Source organism: Acomys minous, assembly GCF_964271855.1.
Source record: "Acomys minous genome assembly, chromosome: 5".
Classification (NCBI taxonomy): Eukaryota; Metazoa; Chordata; class Mammalia; order Rodentia; family Muridae; genus Acomys; species Acomys minous.
Genome location: NC_140494.1, coordinates 93,719,953 through 93,746,834, shown reverse-complemented (window position 1 = coordinate 93,746,834; position 26,882 = coordinate 93,719,953). Strand labels below are relative to the sequence as shown.

Genomic DNA, 26,882 nt, shown 5'->3' with positions numbered 1-26,882 from the left:
TCAAATTTAGAACTATCTGGATGATTTACTGAACTTTCTTTCTCTCTCTCTATTTCAACATTATTATTATTATTATTACTACTACTACTACTACTACTACTACTACTACTACTACTACTACTACTATTAATTTTTACACTCCACCAGTTTCCCCTCCTTTGTCTCCTCAGTGTCCCTCTCCCCATCTCTACTTTGCCTCCCACATCCTATCTAACTGAAAACTTTCATCTTTGTGTTACTGCTAAGTCTTTATAGAGCTATTGCCTTTTTTTTTTTCCAGTTTGAAGCTGCCTTTTGGGAAAGGCTCAGAGGCTCTAGTCTGTCCTTTCTAAGCTCATTGGTCAAGTGGATTGCATTTGTGGCTTGTCTTAAAAACATGCCTTGTAGTGTACGAGAGCAGTTTTGTAAATTAATATCATCATTAAAAATGATCTGGCCTCCTTGTACACCTCCTTTAACTTGTTATTCGAGGCTGCTGAGTTGGGCTGCACAGACAGCAAGCAGTTTTGGCATGGACCTGGGGCCCAGGGGAATATTAACTTACAAGGCTTTCCCTATTTTGCTTTTACATGTCTGAAAGCATTTCCAAACCTAGTGGCAGAAGTACAAGCTACTAAAGACATGTGACCAGACCATAAGAAATACTGTCTAGCCCCCACAGTCCCCTTTAAAGAGAAGACAGCTGGGAAATGAACTGGTGTATTTGTCATAATTATACCCCATTGCATTATAATCAGGATTATAAAAGGGTGGTTAACTAAGAGTCAAGATGGTAACACCTAAGGTAGGTCCTACATGTAATTTAAGCATCGGATTTGGGATTAGAGGAATTCTTCCATTAAACATCAAGAGTTCTCGAGCAGTGGAGATGATGATGTGTGTAGGATAAAAAGGGGAAGGGAATCTTTGCTTTTTGGATCATCCAGCATAGCTTTCATCCTGGTACCCTGTCTCCTGCTGGGCTGTCTCAGGCATCAGAGGCCAAACTGGGGAGTGTGTGTGTGTGTGTGTGTGTGTGTGTGTGTGTGTGTGTGTGTGTGTGATCCTCTATAACCTGTTCTTCAGGGTGTGAACTTTTCTCATCTTGTCTACTCACTGTTCTGTGTAAACTGTCTCTCTCTGTGTGTCTTCCTCTGCGGCTGCAAGGGCAGACGCACGATGCCTGGTATGGTGAGGGGACACTGAAGAGTGTCTGCCAGTCTCCAGCAGCTGGAACAGGTTTGAGCCCCTCTGCCAGATGTTTGTTGTTCCAGCCACTTCATTAACTTTGGAAACAAAACCCCTGACTATTCTGACCAAAGTTCCACTTTGTGATTGACAGCTGGGGTGTGTTTCCTCCCATGGAAATGCTTTACAGTCTAAGAGTGGCAGAGAGGGAATGAAAAAAAAAAAAAGGAGTTTGAAGGGGGGAGGGGGAGAAATTGGGCTACATGCCATTGCTCAAAGCTCAAAACTAACAAGGAAAGGGGAGAGACTCATTTAAAGAGAGAGACAAATTTAGTTACAACTAATTAAGACTTGCTGTCCCATCAACACATTATATAATTCTGTTTCCAGAACTTTTATACAATCATTTGTTCATGACACATTTACCAAGAAGGGACCATGTGCAGGGTGTTATGCGGTATTGGTAGCAGAGGATGAAGAATGTGAAATAAAGCATTGGTCACCAGGAGTTCACTGTCCAGTGGGCGAAATAAACATGCGAAGGACAACAGTTGAGGAAATGCCGGGGCAGGGAAAGCAAGGGGCAAGCTTGGGGTTGAGAAAAGGCTGCTTGGGAGGAGGTTGTATTTGAGACTAGCTTTCCTGGGCAGAGAAGAAGGGAAGGGAAGAAGTGGCAGGGCGGTCCAGTGAAAGGCAAGGCTTGGAAAAAGGCATGGGACCCGGTGAAGTAGAAATTAGGAATGGCCTTCGGAAATAAAAAGCCAAGGTCAGTTAAAGAAACCGAATACCTGGACTCCAAGATCCAGAGGCGCCCACTTTCCCCGCCTCCCCCCGGGGTGGGGGAGAGAGGGATTTTTCTCCTACAGATCTCTTCCTAGTAAAAAGTAAGAAACAAGAAAAAGCTCTACTTCGTTAGCTGTCAAAATTCACTAGATTTCAAACTAAATCTGCAGGAGGGTCTAAGTGACTTTTGTGCCTGCGGCTCTGTAGAAGGGAGAAGTAAGAGGAGAGACAGATGCCCGCCTTGGGGAGACTTAGCAAGGAAGAGGGGCCAGTCCAAGGGATGAATCTGCCGGCTGAGTTTTGGGGTTCAAGCACTATATCTGCCGATGAATTCCACGGGTTCGGGGTATACAAATGACACTCCTGACCCGAGTTCAGAGAAAGAAAAGATGGAGAGGAAGAAGAGAAAGGAAGAAAGAAAGAAAAAGAAACAGGCGCGCTATGGGGGGGAGAACAGAGCGAAGGACAGAGCAGGGATAAAAAAAAAAAAATAAGGAGAATGAACAGAGAGGCCCCAAAGGCGAGGACCAGTGAGGGAAAGGGAGAAATGAAAGGGGGAAAGAAGAGTTAGTGGGAGAAGAAGAGGGAAGAGCCAAGAGGAAGAAAAAAAGGGGGGAAAAAGGATCAAAGAAAAGCAGCGCAGTAGAGGTAGGGTTCAGGGGCGGAGAGACCCAGAACGCACGGCTGAGCCACCTAGCCTGAGCGTGTCAGCACGCTCACTCACGCTCCTGCCCTGCGGCCACTTTGGTGCGGTTCTCCAAGCGCAGCAAGCTCGCCTCGGTCAGACGCCACTCCCGCCAAGCACTTGGTTTCTTTGTAGCTGCCTACAGCATAGCACTGTCCTGGAGACTCACGGAGCCCCCCAGGATTGCCCTGTGGGCGAGTGTTGCACCCCAATCCCAGACCCCAGTTCCTCGCGCAGCGGGTCGGGGAGACGGGTGGTAGCCAGGGACAGGTCCTAGGCCCTCGATCCCCAACAGCAGATAGGCGACAGGATCCAGAGATGAAAGCAAGGAACGCGCCGCCGCTGGGATACATAGCTGCAGTGCTGGAGGGCCGCCTCGGTCTGGAAGAGAAGAAATAAAAGCAATCCTAAGAGGCCAGGAGGGAAGCGGAATCAGGCAGACGCAGACACGTGGGAAATAAAGATAGTCAATACGGCTGCTATCCATAGCAAACACTCGGCTATGATTTGGTCTATTAATGCTTATTTTAAGTGTTTAATCATTGGTTCAGCAAGTTTGTCCCTTCGCGAGTTTAGCCACCGGCCCAGGTGCTAACTTGCTCCAACTTGCTTCCGCGGCTAGCCACGCTGAGAGCGCGAAGCCAAACAGAACACTCCGAGACTCCGGGTCAGCCCTAGGGTGTGAGCATCCAGCATCGAGCATCGAGGAAACATCATCGGCTGTTTATGTACCCACCATCCGTTTCTTTTCCAGCTCGTACACACTGCTTCAGGGGCACAGGTCTTGCCCGCCCCCCCCCACGCTCCCCCCGGGAGTGCACCAGGAGGTCGCTTCCCAAGGCGGTGCGCCGAGCTGTCCCAGGCGGGTGTAGGCGCGGACCCGGTCTCTCTCAAGAGTAGTGGTTGAAAACAAAAAGTTCGTATAGACATTGATTGGGACAGATTCTGAGATTAGAACACTAAGAAGAAAGAAGCAAATTATCTTCAAATACCTGAACGTCTGTTATACTCCATAATGAAAACCGGGCTTGGGCTCTAGGAAAAGCCAGGATTTTGGCTGACTGGAAGGGCCACGGATTTGTCACTATCCCGCTGTTTTGGCCCTTCTCAGCAAAGAAAACCGTTTTATGAACATATTTTAAACACACACACACACACACACACACACACACACACACACACACACACACACACACACTATTCCCTCAGTTTATTATTGGGATAACAGACTGTATTAAGGTCACTTGTATTTTGGGGTCGTGGTGAGGCAGTTAAGTTTACGACCTCGAAGAAAACTCCCCATGCCAGGAATGCACGGGTGCAGCGCGGGCTTGGGAGCGGCAGGTTGCGAAAGGGACGCTCTGGTCCTGGGAAATGGCCCGCGCGGGAGCAAGTGAGGCACAGTGGTCACCTGGAAGCGCGTGCTCTGGGGCCAGGAGCCTCAGAAGTCTAGCGGTGGACTCCGCTGCTTTGCCGCAAGAGATGTAGACATAGCTGCCCATAGAGTTGCAAGGTTAAGAGCGAAGTCCCCCTTTAGCAGGGCTGGCTCTAAGGGAGGATAAGGGGGTGCGGCTCAGAAAAGCAGCGGCTGGACGCCTGGGCTCGCTGGAAGAGGCGACGCGCGCCGGCCGCACTGCGCGTGCACACACACGGGCGCGCACACTCCTGTACACACACCTGGAGCTGGGGGAGGGGGAAAAGGAGAACCGACGCGAGTGTCTTAAAATAGAGAGCCAAACTGGGGAGCGCTCGACTCAGACCGGCGGGAGGTTGTGAGAAAGAGCGGTCCGACCCTGAGTGCGCAGATCAGCGCCCCAGCCGCACGGGCGCGCAGGGGTGGGGTAGCGGCCAACGCCCCTCGGCTCGCGCTCAGCACCTGGCCCTGCAGGAAGTGCGCGCTGATTGACAGCTGCGGTGTTCCAAAAAGGCTGTAGTCGAAGATGCTGCTTGGCGGGTGGGTGTAGACGCAGCAGGCGCGCCCGTGCCCGCTCTGGTTCGCGCGCCTCCCCGCCGCCCCTCTGGCTGCCGAGGAGCGGGGCTCAGGCCCCAGCCTGCGCGCCAGCTCCCACGGTTCCGGACCGCCCGGCGCTCGCAGCGGTCAGGTCGCCAGGCTCTGGTACGAGCTCACCATGCACTGCCACGCGGAACTGAGGCTCAGCTCACCCGGCCAGCTCAAAGCAGCCAGGCGGCGCTACAAGACTTTCATGATCGATGAGATCCTCTCTAAGGAGACCTGCGACTACTTTGAGAAACTTTCCCTGTACTCTGTGTGTCCATCGCTGGTGGTGCGACCTAAGCCCCTGCACTCTTGTACCGGTAAGACAATCGCTGGGAGGTAGTGGGGCTGTGGTACTTTTCTTCCGTGTGCGGTTGCCTCTGCTTTCCAACCGGAGAGCCAGAGGGACCAAGGGATTCTTTTCCTGCGTCCTGGCAAGGGGAACGGACTCGCCAGAAGTGCACTTTCAAAAGCGTTTGCAACCCTGCTGGGAAGGTAATGCTTTCTGAACGGGAGATAAATAAAGACCAAGTGGTTCTCAGGAGTGTCCAGCTGCCCTGCTTCTTGGAGAAAATTCCCTCCTTCCCGGCACTAATGGGTTTTAGTGAGAAACTTAAACACTTGACCGGACTCAGTGCTTATAGGTGGTTTCACGCGGTTGAGCTTGTTGGTTTCAACTTGAGCTTGGTGGTCTCAACTTTCACCTAGAGTTAGATTGCTCAACCTCTTACGTCTCCTTTGTAATTTTACAAGTAAACCGATTTCCTGGGCTTCAAAACAAACTGCTGAACTCATCGAACTTTACTTAAAAAGATCTCTCTTTGGGGAAGTAGTTTTGGACTATGTTGCATTTTGACACAAGCAGAGAGACCCCAACCCCTTGTTTGTCTTAAGTGACGAAAACCAACACTAGTAACAGTAAAAACACCCCTCAAACCTGGTGTCCTCTCTCCACAAAAGCTACACCGATAGGAAAGAGACAGAATTTAGTAATTATATTGAAAAAGTAGGTGTGTAGGGAACTAATCCAAAGACGGTCAAAACACTGAGCGCAGTGAGAGAAGCTGCGGGTTTCAAAGTTTCTTGGCATGGTGGGGGTTAAGGCTGAAAAAAAAAATGGAGGTAGCTAGAAACAGTTCAAGAAAAAGAATATTTTCAAAGACGTTCTTGACCATACTTTCCACTAAGAGCTCTTACTGCTTTTTAGTTTTAAAAAAAATTTAGTGCTTCCAAAAAACGAGAGAGGCCGTTGCTTGTTGTATGGCTGCCATGAAGTAAGTTCATGAAATTATTATTTGGAAAACCAAAGTGTGTGCTAGTAGTGGTTCTCAATGATTTCTTTTGGGATTAAAAAGCTGCTAAACATAACGTGGTGCTTGGACTTCCCCTATGTCCCTTGGTTCTATTGACAGTCCTGCTAAGTCTAGTCACTAAATCTATAATAAGAAATACAGCTAGGTCTTTCCATAATCAAGTTATTCCTACATTTGTTTGGCTATAAGATGAACATTACCTATTTTGTAAGCAAGGTAGAATTAGATCTGCTATCCTATAACAAGCCTTGTAATACTAAATTTTTACAAACAAGGAACTAGACAAGATAGCATAAAGGAGATTTTAGAAATAAGATAGATGCCCCATAAATGTTGGCAGTTTTGTTTTTGTGCGTCTGCTGTGTTTGATGCCTCGGACATGCGGTCTGTGAATGTGTTGGGCTAAATCTTCGTGAGAACATCTATTTGCCACAATAAAGCAAACCCCATTGAGGATCCCACATACACACACACCCCAGGGCAAATCTCAAGGCACCCTGTTCAGTTGCTGCTCAGGAGAGAGGCTCCTGGTTTCATACCTGCTGAATTTCAGGGGCTTTGCCGTAATTCTAAGGCAGCTTTTCATGGCTTGTAGGAGCCATAGAATTGGGTCATGCAAGAAAACATGCTGGAAAAAGAGAGGAGAGGGGGAAAGGCCCAGACAATTGTCGCGCAGTCAGTCTAGGCTGAGTAAGTCCTGTGATTTATGGAACCTCCTGTGGGAAATAAAACAGAGAAAATGCAATGATTCAAAGGCAGTTTTGTGAGCATTAAAAGCAAGTGGACACTCATCGCAGGCTAGGCCTATGTTCCTAGAAGTTCCTTGATGGTTTTGCAGCAGAATTGGCTATTGGATGTGGTTTCCTTCCGTTCTTTTTCCATTCTCCCTCTGGAATGTTTCTTTCAAAATGTGCTTGTTTTTTTCTCTAGTTGAGACTTAAAATATAGAAAGTAGGATTTGCTAGTGGAATTAAGCTCATAAAAACTGGCTACAATAGTTCATACTTCCAGATCGTAAGCCTTTAGTGGGTTTACGATTACAGAGAAAGCCTTACATATATGAGATCATGGGAAGCCCATTAGTGACTTCTCTGGGTTTCATGCTTTCAAAGCCTTCTTGTATTTTTTAACTGTCAAATGCAGGATAAAAAAAAATCTTAGCTAGGATAAGTGCAATCTTTTAAAAATTAATTAAAAAATAAAAATTGTAAGTTACTGGTATCTATAATGAAACAGCAATGTATTTGTAATGTATTTTTTTTTTCTGGATAGAGACAGATGTTCACCATGTTCGGCAACAGCAATGTATGCAAAATTCAAAGCAAGTGAGAACTTATACTGGAATTAAAACATTTCATCTTTTAGATTGCGCACCTCCACCAGCTTAATAACCGCAGCGGAACTGAACTTTGTCAGGCAACGTACTGAAAACTAGGACTGAAATTTTCTTCACAATTGACTTCACCATTGACCAAGCATGTACAATCAACACACAGGATAAGGGTGGAACAAAAGCCACATTTAGAAGACTTCTACCTAATTAGGCAGTCCGTGTTGCTAGATTTAGTAATCCAAGTGGCAATGCATGATATAAAAACTCCTCAGGCAGAAGAGTAGGTATTTAAGTCAACAGAGGAGTGGAAATCTTTTTCATTAGGCAGATAATCACCTGGCAGTGATTTATTACTAAATACTTCCCCCTTGATGGAATACTCATTATCAAAGAAGTATTATTTATTTCAACAGGGACTTTATTGAAAATATAATAATTTTGCTCTTCAAGAGTGGTCTCTAAATATTTTCTTTCCCATTAGTTTCTCCTAAATCACCTAAATAGATACTGAGAAGGAGGATCCTTCTTTTTAAGCCAAACTAAAGGAAAGCTTATCATTAAATTAAAAAACAAACAAACAAACAAAAAACCTGACAAGCTAAAGAAAGCCTCCATGTAAACAGTTTGTCCTTCACACCGTCAGTGAAGTATTGGATAATTTTTTACTTAATTGAATATGTGACCTGTGGGTCTTATCTTTAAATCTGATAACAGTAATCCTCCTACAAAATCAAAATATATTGCCAGTTGGAAGTCAGTAATCATTTCTCAAATATTAAAATGGTGGCAGTGATTGAACGTTTACACTGCATGATTTCAGAAATACAGCATAGTTTTTGGGGGTGTGTTGATGGTGTCTATTTTGCGTCATCATTAACTCTTTCTGATGGAAAGTCCTTTGAGCAAAACTGGCTCCTCACAGTGGACTAGATTGCAAAGGGGTTGGCAGGGTAATTTTTGGAGGCTTCGCCTCTGTGTTTAAATCTTTAAGAAATCGTTAGAGTTTCTAAATCCGAGGAGTGCTCAGGGGAAACCTGTTCCACAAACACAGGCATGCAACAGTTTACCCTGAGGCTTTTTTTTTCTGTGAGGTTATTGATAAACAAACCTATGAGTATGAATTACTTACAGCTTAGTGTTGCTGTTAGGGTGATCTTCTGTTTTCACATGCTTATCTTGGAGAGAAGAATACAGAACTTGTCACTAGTTTAGCTTAGTTCCTTTTTTTTTTTTTTTTTTTTTTTTTTTTTTTTTTTTTTTTTGGTTTTTCGAGACAGGGTTTTTCCTGTGTAGCCTTGGCTGTCCTGAACTCACTTTGGAGACCAGGCTGGCCTCAAAGTCACAGCAATCCGCCTGCCTCTGCCTCCCGAGTGCTGGGATTAAACGCATGTGCCACATGCTTTTCCTCCCCCACCCCCTTCTTTCCCCTTCTTTGGCAGGATGGTTCCGCTGAACTTATCAATGACCTTCAGGTCAAACCTTTAAGTCTGGCCGTGGCTTTGGAACTGGCAGGGGTTGAGAGGTCAGTCGTCCCAAGTGGAAGATGGGAGATGGATCTATCTATCTGTCTGTCTATCTATCAATCATCTATCTATCTATCTATCTATCTATCTATCTATCTACCTATCTATATTTATTGCAAAGTTACTGCACCACACTGGTTTTTGACATGGTTCAACGCATCTTTTACACCGCTGTCCTTGTCAGAATTCTCAGAAATCAGGAAGCCTCTTGTATCATGGTTACACACCCTGGATAAACTTGTGCAGTCACACCCAAGGGACAGTCAACCAATTAAAAGGGAACATTTGGGACGGGTGATTATCTTAGGAGGTGGCATTGAGAACATTTTATCCTCTGGTGGGTCCATGAGAAACGAGTTCTTTGGGGGTGGTGTCCCTTGGGCACATTTATCAAAAAGACTGGTGTCACACCAGCCGAAAGTTAAATGAGGCCCGACGTGCATGACTCTGCTGTTGTAGGGGGTGAGCAAGTGCTTCATGAAGTTGGTTCTACTGATTCCCCAAATCTCGGCTCTTTTAGTTGGAGACCAAATCCTGTAGCATTTTGGGAACTCGGGAATAGGGCCCTGGAATGTTAATGGAGAAACGTAAACCAGGGTCTGGGAAAATGATCATTATCAGTGCTGCCAGAGGCAAGCAGGCTTTTATTAGCAGTTACTCACACTGGTCTCTCCCATTCCCATTTGAAGGGTGAACACATTGAGGGACACACATCTTCACGAGGAACTTGCTCAGGGTCAGGATATATTGGGAGAGGAGCTGGTGACTTACCGCCTCTTAAGTCTTACAATTCCTTCTTAAAACTGAGATGCCAGGGGTTCCTTAGGAATCAGCTTTAAGAGCTTATGAATCATTTACAAACAGTCTCTATTGGTGCTGATTTTTCTAACTGCAGATAGAAAAAATTTAGAAGTTTTGTCCAGAGTTCTAAAATGCCTCTTCCAATGCTTACAATTCTTGACATTATATATATAAACACACACACATACATACATACATACACACACATAATATATGTCCATATATGTGCAGGCTATTTACTATTTGAGATGAAAGACTGAATTTGTAATACAAGTATAAACAGCATAAAGTTAAATTTAGCACACTTTATCAGGTTTTCTAGCTGTCTATACGAGAAGCAGTAAGAACTGAAAATGGTTGTTTAAATTGTAAAGAGAGATGAGAAAGAAACAAGAGGAGAGGACAGAGAAAAAGAGAAAGAGTGGATTTCTGTGAACTCTTGAGGGCACGGAAGCTCAGCCTTGTGCCACAGGAGAGCTTGGAGTGTTTTGTTATACAGAAAACACATAACTAACCTCGATTCTACTTAGATTCATGTGAGGCACCTTACGTGGAGTCCCCCGAAGCTGTCCTTTAACACCCATGCCAGGGAGTAAGCGGCTGATGAAATGTCACATCCAGAGCATGTTGAGGGCCTGTTTCTCCTTCAATACTTGGGAGGATGCAGGAGCAGGAACAGATTAGAAATGAGGCAGCTCAGATGGCCCAAGCGGCACCTCATCTATACTTGGCTTGTGTCCTTCTGTGCGCGTGGTGGGAGTCAGCCCTCCCATTTTTGTCATTTGCCCAGCCATGGAGTAAATTTTGTAGTTTCGTGGCTGAGCCAGTTTACCAACTCTTACTGGAATATGGTTGAAAGGCTGCGAGGACTTGGGTGATGTGAGGTGTGCACATCTTCTTTTAGGAAATACTTGTTTACCACTTCATTTGGGTGGAACAGCTATTTCTAGTGTGTCTCTTGAGACCCCTCACAGATGAATTAGCCAGCGTCCTCCTTCCTACTCACGAACTCCCTAAAACCGCAGGTGCTTGTGGAATGGTCACAAAGCATTCTGCTACAAGGACACATGTATGCTTCAAGCAACAGGACAGGAGAGAAAGAAAAAGGACTAAGGACTGAGGGAATTGCCAGGTACTGACATATCAGTGTCTGTTGCTTTATTTGCTGGAGGGCAGCAAATGGCGTCCCCCACCCCCACTGGAGGTGTAGCAGAGATATAGACTTGGCATTAGGTCTCATTAATATTGAGGTTCTGATCAGGACCTTGCACAAACATTATGGCATTAACAAAATAAATACTCTCCAGGGGAGTGTTCATTTACTGTTATTTTTTTTTTCAAAACAGAATGTCTTTGTAAACTCTCAGGATTTAATTTATTTTTATTGCTATTTAATAATAGTTAGAAAAAAAAGTCTTGTTAAAATAAGTGTTCTAAATAAAAACACAGTTAATTTTCCATTACAGTGTCTAATTACTCATCCTTGCGAGAGCATTTTATACGGCAGTTTAAGTTCTTGAAAGTGGAAACTTGGCACTCGTGTGAGGAAGAAAGCCTTGCACCTAGATGATTTCAGAAGGCAGCCTAATTATATTTGGGCTGTTGTTGCGTCTCGAGTCAACTCGAGAGGAGAGAAGACCTGAGTACAGTTACTGAGGGGGTCCTGGTGTCCCAGTGCCAGTTGACATTGATTACAGGGGGGTGGTAACCGCAAACTTTAGCTGACATGAAAGCACATATGAGAAGCCCGTGCCAGCCACCGAAGGGTGCTGATGTCAGGACCACTCGATAGGTCTGGCATGCAGCTGTGTATGTTTCCGACTCCGCCGGCTAAGGTCGCAAAGGCAAGCACAGACATCCACAAAGGAAAGGTCAGATGCAAGTGAAGAGAGGCTAGAGGCAATGGATCATCGGACATTAAATATGTCACGAGCCTAGGCAGAGCACACACCTTTTATTGATCTATTTTTTTTTTAAAAGACTAGATCTCACTATGTTCTCTGTATTAGATTGGAATTCACGGTGTAGTCCAAGCCCCCATCAAATTAGAAATGCTACTAACTCAATCTTCTGTGTAAGGGAAGGTAGGCGCATGTCGTTATGTCTGCTCGATGTACTTTGTTTGAGGCAGGCTCTCACTGGTCAACCCTGGCTAGACTGGAACTCCATTTGTAGACCAGGCTGACCTTAAACTCACAGAGCTCTGCATGCCTCTGCCTCCAGAGTGCTGGGATTAAAGGTGTGTGCCACCACATCCAGGTTTAAAATGCTTTTGATTACCACTTCTATAACACACTACTTAGTTCTTTGATAAATGCTATTATTGCCCGTTCCCTTTGCATGTTCGAGATCACTGTGGCCCTGGTGGGGGCCAGGCAATGGTTTTGGGACTAGTGAAATTGATGAAGACTGGGCTGTATTTCCACGCCAGGAAATACTTGGGCATGGCGAGTCCCCGTCAGCCTCCACCACCCTGTTCTTGAGAGCTCACTTCACTCTGTGACATAACAATTGCTGAGATTCAAGATAATGTTTCTGTCACAAACAAGGTGGCAGTCACACGTATATCGAGGTGTAGTTTACATAATACCTTGGTTGCTGACTGCCCTTTTCCTGAATGGACACTATGGCTTCTTATCGTGGGGAACTACCTGGATAAGCAAGACGGATTGCAAAGAATCCTCTCTCTGAGACCTGCAGTAATCATGCAGAGGCGGCTACAGGCTTGGGACAAATGGCAGCAACACTACGCTTCACCTCAGTTAACTTAGTTAACCTTCACTGTGCTACTCACATGCATAACCAGAATAATTCTAGGCGGTGTCAGTTTTCCCCTTCCACCACATGGGGCCAAGTGATCATACTCAACGTTGTCAGCTCTGGTGGCAAGCGCTAAGCCATCTAGCTGGCCCACTGTTTTTTTTTTTTTCCGTTTCTCTGACTGACATGGTATAAATGATTGTAAAGTTGGATTTAAAACATCCCTGAGAGGGGGTGCTATAGTATTATCTCTGTTTGCTAGTTAAGTCACATTACTAGCGGTGCAGCCACATCATTCATGGAAGTGGAGAACTAGGTGGTCGATTAAATGCAGGGATGAGGGAAATGCAATGAGACGGCAAAGGCAAAGCAGAGGAGCTGGCAGCCATGGCTGAGGACCACGCTGTAGAGAGACTGACCGTCTCAAACCCCAGGTGCCAATTCTAGAGTGCTGCCGAGTCTGATTAGTTTGAGAGGATTTATAGATTTCATGTTTTGTTGGCGGGATCAAACCTGGGGCTTTGTGCAGGCTGAGTTGGGGCTCCAGTTTGGGTTCGATCACTGAGCAGAAGAGCTGGCAACCCCTGGCGATGCTGCAGGTGTGTGTGTGTGTGTGTGTGTTTGTGTGTGTGTGTGTGTGTGTGTGTGTGTGTGTGTGTGTGTGCCCCGCAGTGCAATGCCTTGGGAAGCTGTGCCTTGCAGAGTCATGGGAGATGTGTAGCGGGACACAGATAAGAGTGGTCATTTCTGTGTTTTTTAGATTAGGGGAAATTAAAAACAAACCACCAACCCAACTAGCCTTTCAGGGAATAAAATAACATGTGCTGTAACTATGCAATAAACTTTATGTAGTAATTAAAAATAAATGAAGTAAATGTGCTTATGTCAACATGGACCATTTTTAGAAATAAAGATGCTGGGGATGAACAAACTGTAGATTGATGTGTGTAGTCCGATACTATTTATAGAGTGACAACATTCATGGTGGTACAGGATATTAGCAGGCAGTGGGATGGAAGTGGGGAGCGTTGTCTATACATTTTTATTTTCCTATGTAATTATTTACCATTAAAAAGAGCCTAGTGGGACTTAGTCTAAGCAGTACAAATCTGTCACTTGGGGGTGGGCACACAGATGTTTCTAGTATGATTCTTTGCACTTCTCTGTATAGTTGAAACTTTTCATAACATAAACATTGAAAAGTGATAGGGTAAGGGACCACACATATCCGTGAAACTCTTAATCTCGGGGAACTTTTGATGGCTTTCTCAATAGCTTCTTCATCCCGAGACAAAAGCTTTTAAACACAGAGCTTGTCGACACTTTCGCAGCGGGGACACAAGGTTACTTTATAATTAGGTACAGGAACAGCCACTGTGGCTTCTGAACCTGAGTTTGGGGTCTGGCCCACCTTCCCTGCCTGGGTGACAGCATTACATCTCTCCAGGGTAACTTCTGTGCCCCCTATCAATGCTTTGGCATGCAGCCAAAGAAACCCTGAGCGCCTGGAGGAATTATTATGACTCCTAGCTCTTAATTGTTCCTCCCTGCTAAAGTGTATCTGTAATTATGTAAACCTGAGTTATTGGGGGGTTCTTCCTCCTTACAGTGCTTACAGTCCTAACAAACTGCCTTTGCTTTGCATCCTACTTTTATAAATACTTGCCGACAGGGCGAGATGCTGCCGCCCTTGGCTTTTGGCCAATGTCATTGGTACTGGTATTTCAACTTTCAAAAATTGGTTAGGATGATTGAGAGTAAATGTCAAAGAATGTGATGTTAAATTGAAGTTTCTTCAGTAAGGGAGGATAAGACTCTTAGTATACCATGTAAGGGTTTTCTTTATATTTTGTAAGCATGATTTCATTTAAAAACTGTTCAGTGTGTGGTGTCAGGGATTGTTGGAAGGGATGAATGTTACCATGGTGATCTCCAGAGAGATGTCTGCTACCAGTAATAAGTGGTCATCTTGTTGTTTGGAGGTGCTAATCTCAACGACATTATTCAGTAATGACAAGTATAGTGGCAGATGCTTTATTTAGCTATCTTAGCAGCCCAGACATTTTAATTATCATTGCGTGGTAGGTCTAACTTAGAAATACTGCTTTTAGACATTTTGGCGAAAATATAGCCCTTTGTGAGCTCTGCCCTCCTTCACATGGAGTAGTTGGTACTACTGAGTTTGCCAAAGCATCCCCTGTTCCCCAGATACTCCTTTATGTCCAAATAAATATATGAGTAAAGATACATCTAACATCACACAACATTGCAAGATGGGTGAGAGCAGTTCAATAAGATTCTGGCAGGGGCAGGGCACCACTCTTACACTATTACAGTACATCGTTACAATTGTTGTATTTTATTATTGTTAGTCACCTGTTGTGGTTAATAAATCAAGCTTTGTGTTAGATATACATGTATGGAAAGATGCCAGAAGAACACCAGAGAGATTGGTACAGGACACTTTCATCTATCCGTGGAGGGTACAGACACACGTCACTGGATAAGGATAAGGAGGATGACTGAATTCCAAAAACCTTCCATGCAGCCATGCGTATGTCTGTGAGAAAAATGCAGGGGCATCCTTCTGCAAGCTCTAAAGGTCTGTACATTGGTGTCACATCTGGTAGATTTGCTTTTGAGCCTTTGTGCTGAAATGACGTAGGACGGGGCTGGAGAGGCGGCTCAGTGGTTAAGAGTACCCATCGGCCTTTCCTAGTGCCTAGAGCCAGTTCAGTGCTCATGTCCAGCAGCTGACTCACCGTAGCCTGTAACCCCAGCTCTGGGGATCCAAAGCCCCTCCCCCACCCCCCCAGCCTCCTTAGCTAAGCACCCTCGACCCCAAATATATACACGTAAATGAAAAATAAAAATAAATCTTTTAAAAAAGTACTACTTGAGCTAGGCGTGGTGGTGCATTCCCTTACTCCCTGCACTCAGGAGATCTTTGTGGGGTTCAGGCCAGCCTGGTCTACACGAGAAGATCCAGCCCAGTCAAGGCCACCTTGTCTCAAAAAACAAATCATCAAACAAGAAAGGTTAAGATGTAGGATATTTCCTGAGGCTTTCCCTGAGGGGAAGAAAGGGGAGATAAATCTAAGTTACTTCTTTTTCATGATTAAATTTGTTTTATTGAAAAAATTGGTATGTCACACCTGAGAAAATTTTATTTGGAAAGTGTTGTTACTTTTGTATTTTCCTGGATATCACGCTAACTCATGAATGCTTTTAGCACATTAGACAGCTGGGTCTACTGGAAACTTATTTTTCGAGTTGTCTGTTCAGATCATGGCATAACAGATTGCCCTGTCAGAGGGCTAGTTATGTTTTTTATTTATTTGCTTGTTTGTACTGGAGTATTCTGCCTTTGATGCTTGGAACAGTTAGCCTAAACAGAATGTGTTCTGCTGTTTAGGATGTTGGGGGCAAAAACACAGCTGTGTTCCAGACTCTGTATTAAGAACTTGTAGACATGCAGGCAGTTAAACTAAACGGAGACCCTATATAAAGTAGTTCCCATTACCACTGTTTATGGAAAATGATAGGTAAGTGGCAGACTTGAGATTGGACCATGTGTCTCTTTCAACGTAAAGTTACATGCTTCATGTGATTATTAGGCATGTAAATTAGAATTCAACTCTGCTTCCCTTCATGCTGGCTTCATAATATATATTTGTGTGTGTGCTTACAACGTATATAGTAAAGTCCAGTTTTTCTTGTGACTGAGATGTTCCATGATTCTAGAGAAATTCTGCGAGGCAATGGGATTTTGGGTGGGAAATGAAAGAACTGGTCATCAGGAAGTTTCAGACCTGCTGTCATCTGCTTCCGTGACTCACTTGTTCCTGGGTGACGTTTGCTGAGTCTTTCTTGGGCATCTTTGATCTTTGACTCACTGAGTAAAGCTGTTCACAGAAGAATCAAGGGTGGACACTGCATTCCTTCATTGTTATGAACTGGCCAGAAAATGCTTAACAACTCTGGTCCAGTCTCCACCTATTTCCATTTTAATTGGCACGTGCATTGGGGTATAATGTGATAATTCAAAACACCAGGCAGTATCGAATGGTCAAAACCTGTAACTATCATTTCTGTGTCCTTGAACAGGCCTCACGTCTCTGTGTTTTGAGCTCCGTCTAGTTGCCCACAGCATATATCATAGACTGTTGTAAACTGCAGATCCACACTGTGCTATAGAATAAAAATGCTTAAGCTTCTATCTAACCTCTTTTTTGACACCCATGGTCCACTTCCCCCATCCTTGCCTGGCTTGTTTCACTTGATATACTGTTCTTTGGTTCCACTCATTTTGCTATAAATGACAAGTTTTGATTTAAAAAAAATGGTCACAATCTTTGTTTTAGAAAGATTTCTTGGACACTCAAGCTTAGGAATGACTGGATTGTGGATAACTGCTTGAGGTGTAATTTGTGTCCCATGGATGGCAGCAACACAAGGCTATTTGGTGGAGGCATATTGTATACAGGTGTGGGTTAGTTAGACAGTCCTGCGTTTGTCTGTATTTTATTGTCTGTGTGACCTTAGGCAAGCCACTTTAACCTCTCTGACACTCGATTTCCTCATCTATAAAATGGGAGATAATAATGACTACACAGTAAGGTTAGTTGTTTAGGTTAAATAAGATGGTGTTTATAAAGCTATTAAGCCTTGTTCCTGGAAACAAAGCACTCAGTAATTGAAAGCTCCTATTAAAAATAATTATCTTATAAGAAGAATGTCTTTTCAGTTGATTGAGGCACAGCTCTTTAGGGAAAGATTACTATTATTTGTGACTTAAACTCAAGTAAAATTAACTCTCTCTCTCAAAAAAAAAAACCCCACTTTCCTCTAGGCATCCGTCTGGATTATGTGATTGTGCCTGATGCCTTTTGAGGCAGCGTGGGGGGTCTGTGAGTGACTTGAGCCCAGGTCTTCCTGGATAGGTTCGCTTCATTCCTCCCACTATTCTGTTTTACAATGGGAACTCAAGTTTTATAAATTTAACTGAGTGACACAAACAGGTCAACACTACAGCCGCACAAAATGAGCTTTGTTGCTGTCTTTTCCATAGGACTTTCTTAGGATTAATTACCCACAGGAAATGTTTCCTCATGTGGGTGGTAGGAACTCCAGAACTGTATTAGAAAAGCAGAAAAAAACATCTCAAGGAGTTTGATTTCATAAGAGTAGAGTTCAGTCTTTTAGAGGAGTATAGAGCTCATGTTCTTTTATTTCAGAGTACAAAGGAGGAAATAACTTGACTGAAACATATTTTTAGTAATTAGATAGGATGGAAGAAAGTGGCAGTTTGAGGGTGAATTGCTTTCCTAGTTTATTTCTGAGTCTGTGATTTGGGGTACATTCTACACGAAGCCCCATTTTATACTTTTGAATCGTTGTGGGATGGTTTGGTCATCTTCTAAGTGGTAATGATAGATGATCACTGTGTGGAAGGACTGGGTAAATAGGAGTTCTGCATGGACCTTTCTGGAATTGTATCTCAAAAGGTCAAGCGGTCCTAACTCCCCTGGCACAGAGGAAACCCTATGTACAGGGCAGTGCATCTGGCCAGCTGCTCAGATGTTGCGTCCTATAAACAAGATCTAGTGTCCTCTTCCACATTCAAGATGGGGGTGCTGTGAGAGAGGAAACTAGAGGATAGGATAACATGGTGTGCTATGAAGGCAAGGTAGAGTGGTCAAGTCCCTGAAGGTCCTTAAGCCATAGTCTGAGTCTTGACTAGCTGGGACAGGATTCAGTTGAACTTGGGGATCTTTAGTAGCTTGTTGAAAATATCCTATGAGACTTGTGAATCCAGATAAGCAAGATTGTGTGTGTGTGTGTGTGTGTGTGTGTGTGTGTGTGTGTGTGTGTGTGTGTTGTGGGCAGTAGGCAGAAATGGGGTGACAGGTGGAAGAGGAATGCTGGGCAAATGAAGAATGAGAAGTCAGGCGTGAGGAAGCAAGCCCCTGGACTACAGCAGGGTCCTGAGATGCTTGCTTGGCATCTGCTGTCCTCAGGAGAAAAACAAATGTTAAACAGAAGAGTGGGATACTTATTTGGAGGTGGCCCTGTGGATACGTGCTCCTTGCAGAGGCGTTCCTGCTCACCCACGGCAGCCACCGATTTGTGATGGGGCAATAACCCGCTCCGCCACACATGTAGCCTAATTATCACACACATTGATGATGCGTTAAAAAGTGTCATCATGCCGGATCACAAAAGATCCTCATGCCTGTATATTAACACAGCCAATGGTATCATGCAGTGCCACACAGGAAACTGTGTACCCGATGAACAGAGACAGTGTGTGAGCAAAGATCAAGTGAAAAAACTGCCAAAACCACTTTTCTTCCTGGGCTGGGGTTATAGCTCAGTGGCAGAGCTTAGTATTTGGAAAATCCTGGGCCCATCTGTACCACTGCACATAAAACCAAATCAAATGAAACCAATACCCCTAGGCCTGGTTTCTGTGGACCTTCCCTGACTCTAATTTTTGAATGCTTTATATTCTACTATTTATGAGACAAGCCCCATCTCCTTGTTGCATTAGGAAGGATGACTGATGAAGGAATATTAATTTAGCTCTGAAAGGATAAAAAACAAATAAGCATATGGAAAGCTAAATAGCCTTTGGAATTATATACATTGTTGTGTTCTGTAGGCAAGTGGGTGTAGGGGCTGGCAAAATCTGGACCATCTTTTTTTTTTTTTGATACTGTGAGCTATTGATAGTTTTTACATTTATAAATAGTCACAGAGACATTGATAGAATATTTTATCATCTGTGAAAATTATATGAAATTCAACTAGTGTTTATATACAAAAATATCCTTGGAACTTAACCGTGCACTCTGGTTTACTTATTATGTATGGCATCTTTTGTGGCGATCAGCAGAGGTAGGTAGATTTGATAGAGACAGTCTGGCTCACAAAAGCTGTAAGTATTTATTTTCCAGAACGTTTTGCCAACCCTTGACAGAGGCTATTAGAAGAGGAGTTCCTAGTTATGAAATAAGGTGGTTACGGATCCAAACATCTGATGTCATCCCGAGCCACACAAATACCTCTTTTGATCCATCACTGGCCCTGGTGATGCTGACATATTTTGACATGTGAAGGGCTGAAGGTGAGAGTTTAGAGGGATCTTCCCAAGGAATCTTAAAATTGAGGTCAGACTAGGGATCCTAGGATGACTTCCCAAATTTTTCTAGAAATAATTCCTTACCAAGAGAGCAGTCAAAAATACTTACAAGCCTGGCAGTGGTGGCATACATCTTAAATCCTGGCACTCAAGGCAGAGGCGGGGCGATCTGTGTAAGTTCAAGGCCTGCCTGGTCTATAGAGCTAATTCCAGGACAGCCAGGTGCACACAGAGAAACCCTGTCTTGAATCTACCCCTCCAAATACTTACAATAAAGGGGTTGAGTTTCAGCCACAATAAAGTGGTTTGGAATTCAATAAAAATACTTGTATTCATCTCCCTTTGCTGTTTCAACCCACACTGTTTTTCCTGGAGGGAATCTGAGGGTGACAAGTGCAGACAGACTGGAGTTTCAACATGACTGATGCTTTCAGCTTGAGATTTGGTGACGGTTCATATGCTTCTTAATTGGCTTTAGCTTGTCACCCATCCCTAGAAATAATACTAAATACAAATAAAAGTTATGTAGCCGTTCACCACATCCCTGGCTGGAAAGAGAGCACAGAACAGACTGAGGCAGTTGACTGTGGCCGGCCAGCCCTCAGAATAGAGAGATGTCTCTGTCTCTCTGTGTCTATGGGTTTCCCAGTGCCCAGGACAGGAGCTCCTAAAGCCTTTGAGGAAGGACAGAGTGTGGCCCTCCAGCTCTTCTGTGCTTCCATTTAGAAAATTTACTCGTGGTGAGGCAGCCTTTGAGCAAAGCCCTTGAGGGGAACAGGGCGTGTGAAAGTAAGCTGGTTTTCTATAGCTGCCTCTGCCTTATAGGGTTAACCCAGACTCTAGGCTGAGAAGCTTCTAGATTTAGTCCTTACCAGAAACAGAGCTGGGGAGTCACAAGGCCAGTTAATTTCAGAGGAATAAATTATAGATTTTGGTTGATAAAATTCTACTAAGTACAAATTTCCGTACTCAGTTTAAGGTGAAGTTCATAAAGAGTACCAGCAAGCATACGTCACAGCAGACATTTGCATGTGCTTATCTCATGGCACCCTGAGTGTTTCACATGAGCTCACTTATGGTGGACACAGGGCAATTTACATGAGAAGGGATCGCATGAGACCTCCCTCCCCTGGAAGGAATAGGATGGAAGAGAAATGGAGTGACTCTCCTGGCTGGACGGGGTTACCTGCAGGGGAAGCAGTCTCAGGGCTTGGTTTTTTGTTTTGTTTTGTTTTGTTTGTTTGCTTTTTGTTTTTTGTTTGCCAAGCAAACCCCACAAACAATGTGGGAAAAGGCACAGAAGAAAAATCCAAACCTTAACACACAGAGTGGTCACTGCTGCCCAATTTAGATCTTAGTCATCTGAAAATTTTGTTTTTAAAAGCATAAGGTTGCATAGAGAATAGTGAGTTGTCAGCAATACATGTATTTTTGAATGGAACATTTTATTTATTTGTGTGTGTGTGTGTGTGTGTGTGTGTGTGTGTGTGTGTGTGTGTATGTGTGTGTGTGTTGGAGGGCCTCCTGCTCTTAGTTTAATTATTATTGGTTTGATTTGTATTAGCTGATTTTAAAACTCTTAAGATGTACACCCACAAAAGATTAGGTAATCTTTCTTCTTCAATTTCTTCTTTTAGAGTCTCCCAAATCTCATATAGCTGAAGTCCTAGAAATGTATTTTATGCCAAGTTTGCAAAGTGAGTTAGTGGCGGGTGGTGTGCCGCTCTTATCCACTCTGTTTCCCTAGCCCAGGTCTGTTCTACAATGCACATCATTAAATACACTTCAAATCATTGTTACTTTGCTTTAAGATTGAGTTGGGGTGTGGTTCAGTGATGGAGTGTACTTAGCACTCACAGGCCTTAGGTTCAATCCCAGTGTAAGCACGCGCGCACACACATACACACACACACACCCCTCAAGCAGGTGAAACTATCAATAAAATACAGCTAGGACATCAAGAATAACAATAAAACGAGCAACAATGCACCTGTCAACCTCTTTGGAAAGGAGCATTTCTGCTTGATGCCTGTCCTCACTAGAGGTTACCGTGTCTCAGTGCTCCGCTATGGTTGCTTTTCTCTGTAGTTTTGTGTCCCTGTCATGTGTAGTTTTTGCCTTGCTCACTTTGGGTGCCACCTCAGTGTAATTGAGCATATTTTATGTGACTCACCTTTTCACACGGTATTGTAATTCTAAGCTTCCTCCTTGCTCTTGTGTGTGACGGTAGTTCACACATTTTTCATTACAGTGCACAGAGCATAAAAATACCACACTTTCTTTCCTCATCTTACTGATAGACTTCTGGAATGTTTCCTGTTCTTATTATTGTAGATATTGTTGCTTGAAACTTTTTGTTAAATTTCCCTCCAGCTTATGAGCTAATTCTACTAACTACAAATTTTGTTACTCAATTTAAGGTGAAATTCATAAAATAATAGTATCAACAAGCATAGGTCACAGCAGACACTTGTGTAGGCTTGTCTCATTGTACCCTGAATGAAGAGTCACTTAAATAAAATATTTTTCCTAGAGTTCATAATTGCCAATGGTATTTCTATTTGTTCTTTAGACATAAGGATTTGGTTTTGATTTGGGTTACAGATTATCTGTTAAACAAGTTTATTTTTAGTTGGCTTATGGGTTAATTTTCATCCAGAATTGAACAATGATTTGTTGCGTTTTAAAAAGTAAATCAAAACATTTATGATAAAAAAAACCACCAGTAGCTATGTATTTAATAGTTAGGATGTTTGTATTTCATAAAATGAACACACTAAAAATATTAAATCCTGGTGGAATTTGAAGCACCTTTTCTCTGAAGAGTGAACATTAATTAAGCATTTCTGGGGCTAGGCAGTGGTGGCACACTACTTTAATCCCAGCACTCAGGAGGCAGAGGCAGGAGGATCGGTGTGGTCTACAAAAGTGAGTCCAGGACAGCTAAGGCTACACAGAGAAACCCTGTCTCGAAAAAAACAAAAAACAAAAAACAAAAAACAACAGCAAGAAAGTAAGCATTTCTGTGGAGGTGATGGACAACAATACTGCTATATATTGGGAAGGTGTTCTCTGCACCATTTGTGTATTAATAGCCTGGAAAAGAAATTGTCATTTTTTTACATTTTGTTTCAGTTTTAAAAAGCAGTCTCTAAAATCGTTCTGGAACAATCTACAGAGTTATGCAGAAGCGCTGAGTTTGGGCAGACCACCTTACCCACTGTCTGCTTTGACTGGGGAAGAAAAGCAGTGCCCAGAGTGGTGACGTCATTTAATCAAGATCCCCGGGAGTCCTGCTGTGTATGTCCTTTAAGTGTGGCACCTCTAAAAGAGTTCTGTGAATCTGTCATTTCTTAATTTTCAAAGCCACCAGCTTCTTCATATATATGCATCTGCCTCTATGCAACTTCATTTGAATATTCAACATTATTTTAAACCACCAAGAGTCTAGTGCAGTCTCTGACAGTTGGAGGTGTGAGTCCACACTGCACGGCTGTCTGTGCTGAGCCTGCAGGGGTCTCGCCTCGGCTCTGCTTCCTGGGGATGACAATATTCCCATTGTCTTCCGACTTGCCTGCCGCCAATGGTATTCCAGGCGAGAGCACCAAGCATGAAGGAGCCTGTTGTGTCAACACAGGCACGGGCCTCCCTAGGCAGTTTGTCCACCCGCTGTGCAGGTGCTTTCCCACTGAAGGAAGCGGCAGCTTTGCGAGGGAGATCTTCAGGAGGCCACTTGGATTAGCCTGGGTTAGTGGGAAGTGAGGGCCTCCATTTAGGGCCGGGTGTGAAGCTTTTCATGTTCTTGACATCCCCTAGCCTTCCCTGTCACACCCCAACGGGGAGGGGGCACCTCCCACCCTCTGCCTGTGCCCCCATCCTGAAATAGCCATGGTTCAGCGTGGAAGAAATGTGCTCCCTTAATCCCTCACGAGCTGGTGCACTCTACATTTGCCAGGGGTGGGCTTTGCCTTTCTTCTCCTTGAGGAGAGAAATCTCCACTTGCTTAAAATCTATTGAATGAGAACACCAGAGGAATGCAAGAGCCCCCCTACTCCCCCCACTTCCAGTCCTCCCCAAGCCCCCCCCCCCCACTTGGAACTGGCTACTGGGACTCAGCTTCTAGCCCTGCCTCTCGCTGACCACACTTGCCAAGCGGCAGCACTTTCTTCAAGGTTTCTCCTGGACTCCACAGGCACCAAGCATGCACAGACACCAATGTAGATGAAACGCCCTCACACACACACACACACACACACACACACACACACACACAGCACTACCTTTGTTCTGGGCTCACCGCAGGCGTTGAGTGAGCTAAACATCTCAAATCTGCCGTGAACAAGGTATTTCACCTCTGAAATAACTTTTTAAAACCAACATGTACTCGTTTGGATTTTCACACGAGAGAGAACAGAGAACAGAGAGGGCAAGAGGCTAGGGTCTGCTGACTGCAGCTTGCGCTCAGGGGCACCAGCTTCTGCAGTCTACTATGTTGATGGCTTTCATTGTCTCTTCTCTGCTAGAAAAGCAATACTTTGTTTGGGCAAAGGCCTATTTTCTTCACCTTTTGTCTCTAGCATAGTGGTTTTTCTATCTTCCTAATGCTGCCACCCTTTAATCCAGTTCCTCATGTTGTAGTGACCACCCCCTCCACCATCAAATTATTTCCTTCCTACTGCATAACTATAGTTTAGTCACTTGTATGAATGGTAAAGTAAATACCAGAGATACAAACTTTCTGATCAGTGACTCCCACAGGGGTCGCGACCCACAGGTTGAGAACCAGTGCTGTAGCACCTAGGCTGTATTTTGGCACCTAGACATGGAAAATTATCTGTTTTTCTTGCTGCTGTTTGTTTAGTAGTACTGGAGCCCTTAGTAGTACTGGAGCCCAAGGGAGGGGCTGGCCTTGGCTAGACAAGCACTCTCTCTCAGGGCTCTGTCCCCAGACCTAACAGTGTGTGGATCTGAGCCTTGGTAAACTGCTGGGTCTTGGCTTTCCCTTTCTTACTATGAACAATCTATAACTTTTCTCTCATGCCTTCCCTGCTTCTTTTGTCTAAGCGAAGCTTTCCCGGGCTCGGGGTCCTCTGACCCTACATGTGCAGTTTTTCCTAAGTTGCTGCTCCCAACTTTTTTTCTTTTTTCCCTTTTGGACTAAGTGCTTGTAATATGCAGCTGGAGTTGTTGTCTGGAATATTCTGTTTCAACTTTAGAATCCTTAATATTTAAGGCCTTATTTATAGACATTAAAGTGTCTGCTGGCTGCATGTGTGTATTTAAATTCTCTAAGTTCATTTTGATTGTATTTCATCCTGGGGGATAAAAGTTCATTTCAAGTTAATCTACAAGACTAACGTGTAACTACTTGGTGGTGTGTGGAGTGGGGATAGAAGCGAAATGGCAGCTGTTAAGTAGCGCCCAGCAGCTCTTCACAGCAGCTTAAACATGAAAAAGACATTGGAGTAATAGAATATGCAGGAATTTGATGAGGACACTGAGAGCTGTGGGGTGTGGGATTTGAACTTACAGTCACAGACATTTAGCAGACCGGAACTCTTGAGCCTTTACCCCAGGATGCCCTAGAAGAAAGGCGGGTAGAGTTGTCATCAGGGGCAATTACTAATGGAATATTATATGTTGTCTCTGCAGCTGATATACACTTTTCTTCTGAAGTTAAACTTCCATGCAAAGGCCAGCATAGTCCGTATCACCTTAATGTCCTATAAAGAGTGACAGAACCCTTTAAACCCTTTGGAGATAAGATATACCGAGAAACAGAAAAATAAGCTCTTGTCACGTAATGTGCATAACCGCAATTAAACAGATTTTTATGAAAGGGTCAGGCCTTCACTGGCAGATAGTGGAAAACTCCCGGGGAAAGTTATAGCATTATTTAAGAGTGCTAACCTACTTGGAAATAAAACGACTAGTGAGCTCATTTGCCTCCACTTGGAAATAAAATGACTAGTGAGCTCATTTGCCTCTTTTAACTCACAGGAACTTGTCTGAGCGCTGCAGGCTTTTAAAAAACATTTATTCACAATCAAATTTCAAACAAGTAAATAAAGAGCTGACAGTACAGCCTGGACATCTCTTTTCAGAAGCCTTCAAAGTTTTAAGAAGCGACATGGCACCCAGGAGCTTGACAGTTGTAGAGTAGTTTATGGGGCTGGAGGAATAGCTGAGGTGAAGAACTCTTGTTCCTTGGGAGACCTGAGTTTAGTTCCCAGCACCTACATCAGGTGGCTTCAGCTCAAGGCCATGCCAGCTGCACCAGCTGCACCAGCTGCACCACCTGCACCAGCTGCACCACCTGTATGCCCTCTTCTGGCCTCCAAGCCATCCACATTCTTAAAACATGCTGGCAGATAGACCACAGATATACACATAAGTAATAAATAAAAATGGACGTTAGGGTAATTTAGATTTTGGATTTTTGGGTTATGTATGCTCACCCGGTAAGGTCTATGAAAACATTAAATCTGACGTACTTCTGGTCCCAAGCATTCTGGATATAAGGGACACTAATCCCCTAGCTACATGAAAAAAAAACTTTAGTGAATTGAATCTAACTCCAAAATGATACAGCAATTGTACTCCTTGATTAAAACAGTAAAAAGCTAATGACCTTTACTATTTCAACTAAAACTTAAAAAAAAAGTGCTTTCCCCCAGCCTGCACAACATCAGCATCCAATGCTATCTGACAGATCCTGGCTGGGAGGTGGGTGTGCTGAGGGGCATCAGAATCCCACTGAGACTTGGAGCAGTTAGGGAAAGCAACCTTGAAGCTAAGTCTTGAAGCAGGAGGAATAGGATGGTTAAAAGGAGTGCTCCAGGAGAGGCAGACGATTTCTAAATGCAGGTGCTTTTTTTTTTTCTTTTCTGAGTGGGATAACTAATATAAATGAATACTTGTGGTGGTTGAAGATCTCAGGGCAGTAACTTTTTATTTTTTATCTATAGTCTTTACATAGTGTCATAAATGTCCCATATTAAAAAAATATAAGTGGACTCTTAGTGATAACACAGTTGCAATGTGCATTTCCAAGGTATGTTTGTGAACTTGTACTAATACTTGTGGGCACAACGCGACACGGTGAGTCATGTGTGTGTTTGAATCCTTACTTACTGTTTCTTCATGAATTTCAAACATTTTTTTCTTTTTGAGATAGATGCCTTAGAGGGCCAGGATATTATCTGTATCTTTTGATGAAGCTATAGCTTTGCTTTCCTGGGAACAGAGAGGCTCACTCATTATGCACATTTAGCTATAATGAGTCCCAAGAGCAGAGGTTCTCAGCCTATGGCTCACGGCCCCCAACAGAGGTCCCATATCAAATATCCACATTATGATTCATATCAGTAGCAAAAT

At 43.9% G+C, this 26,882-nt stretch overlaps 1 protein-coding gene across 1 annotated transcript in view; it reads left to right on the top strand.

Annotated features, from left to right (window-relative positions):
- Nucleotides 1-4,315: 4,315 nt before the first annotated feature.
- BARX2 (BARX homeobox 2) overlaps nt 4,316-26,882 on the top strand; it is a 67,988-nt gene continuing 45,421 nt past the window's right edge. The window contains exon 1 of the mRNA XM_084783255.1: nt 4,316-4,951. Within this exon, the coding sequence (XP_084639381.1) occupies nt 4,765-4,951 (187 nt within the window). The 5' untranslated portion in view covers nt 4,316-4,764. The remainder of the gene's footprint in view (nt 4,952-26,882) is intronic.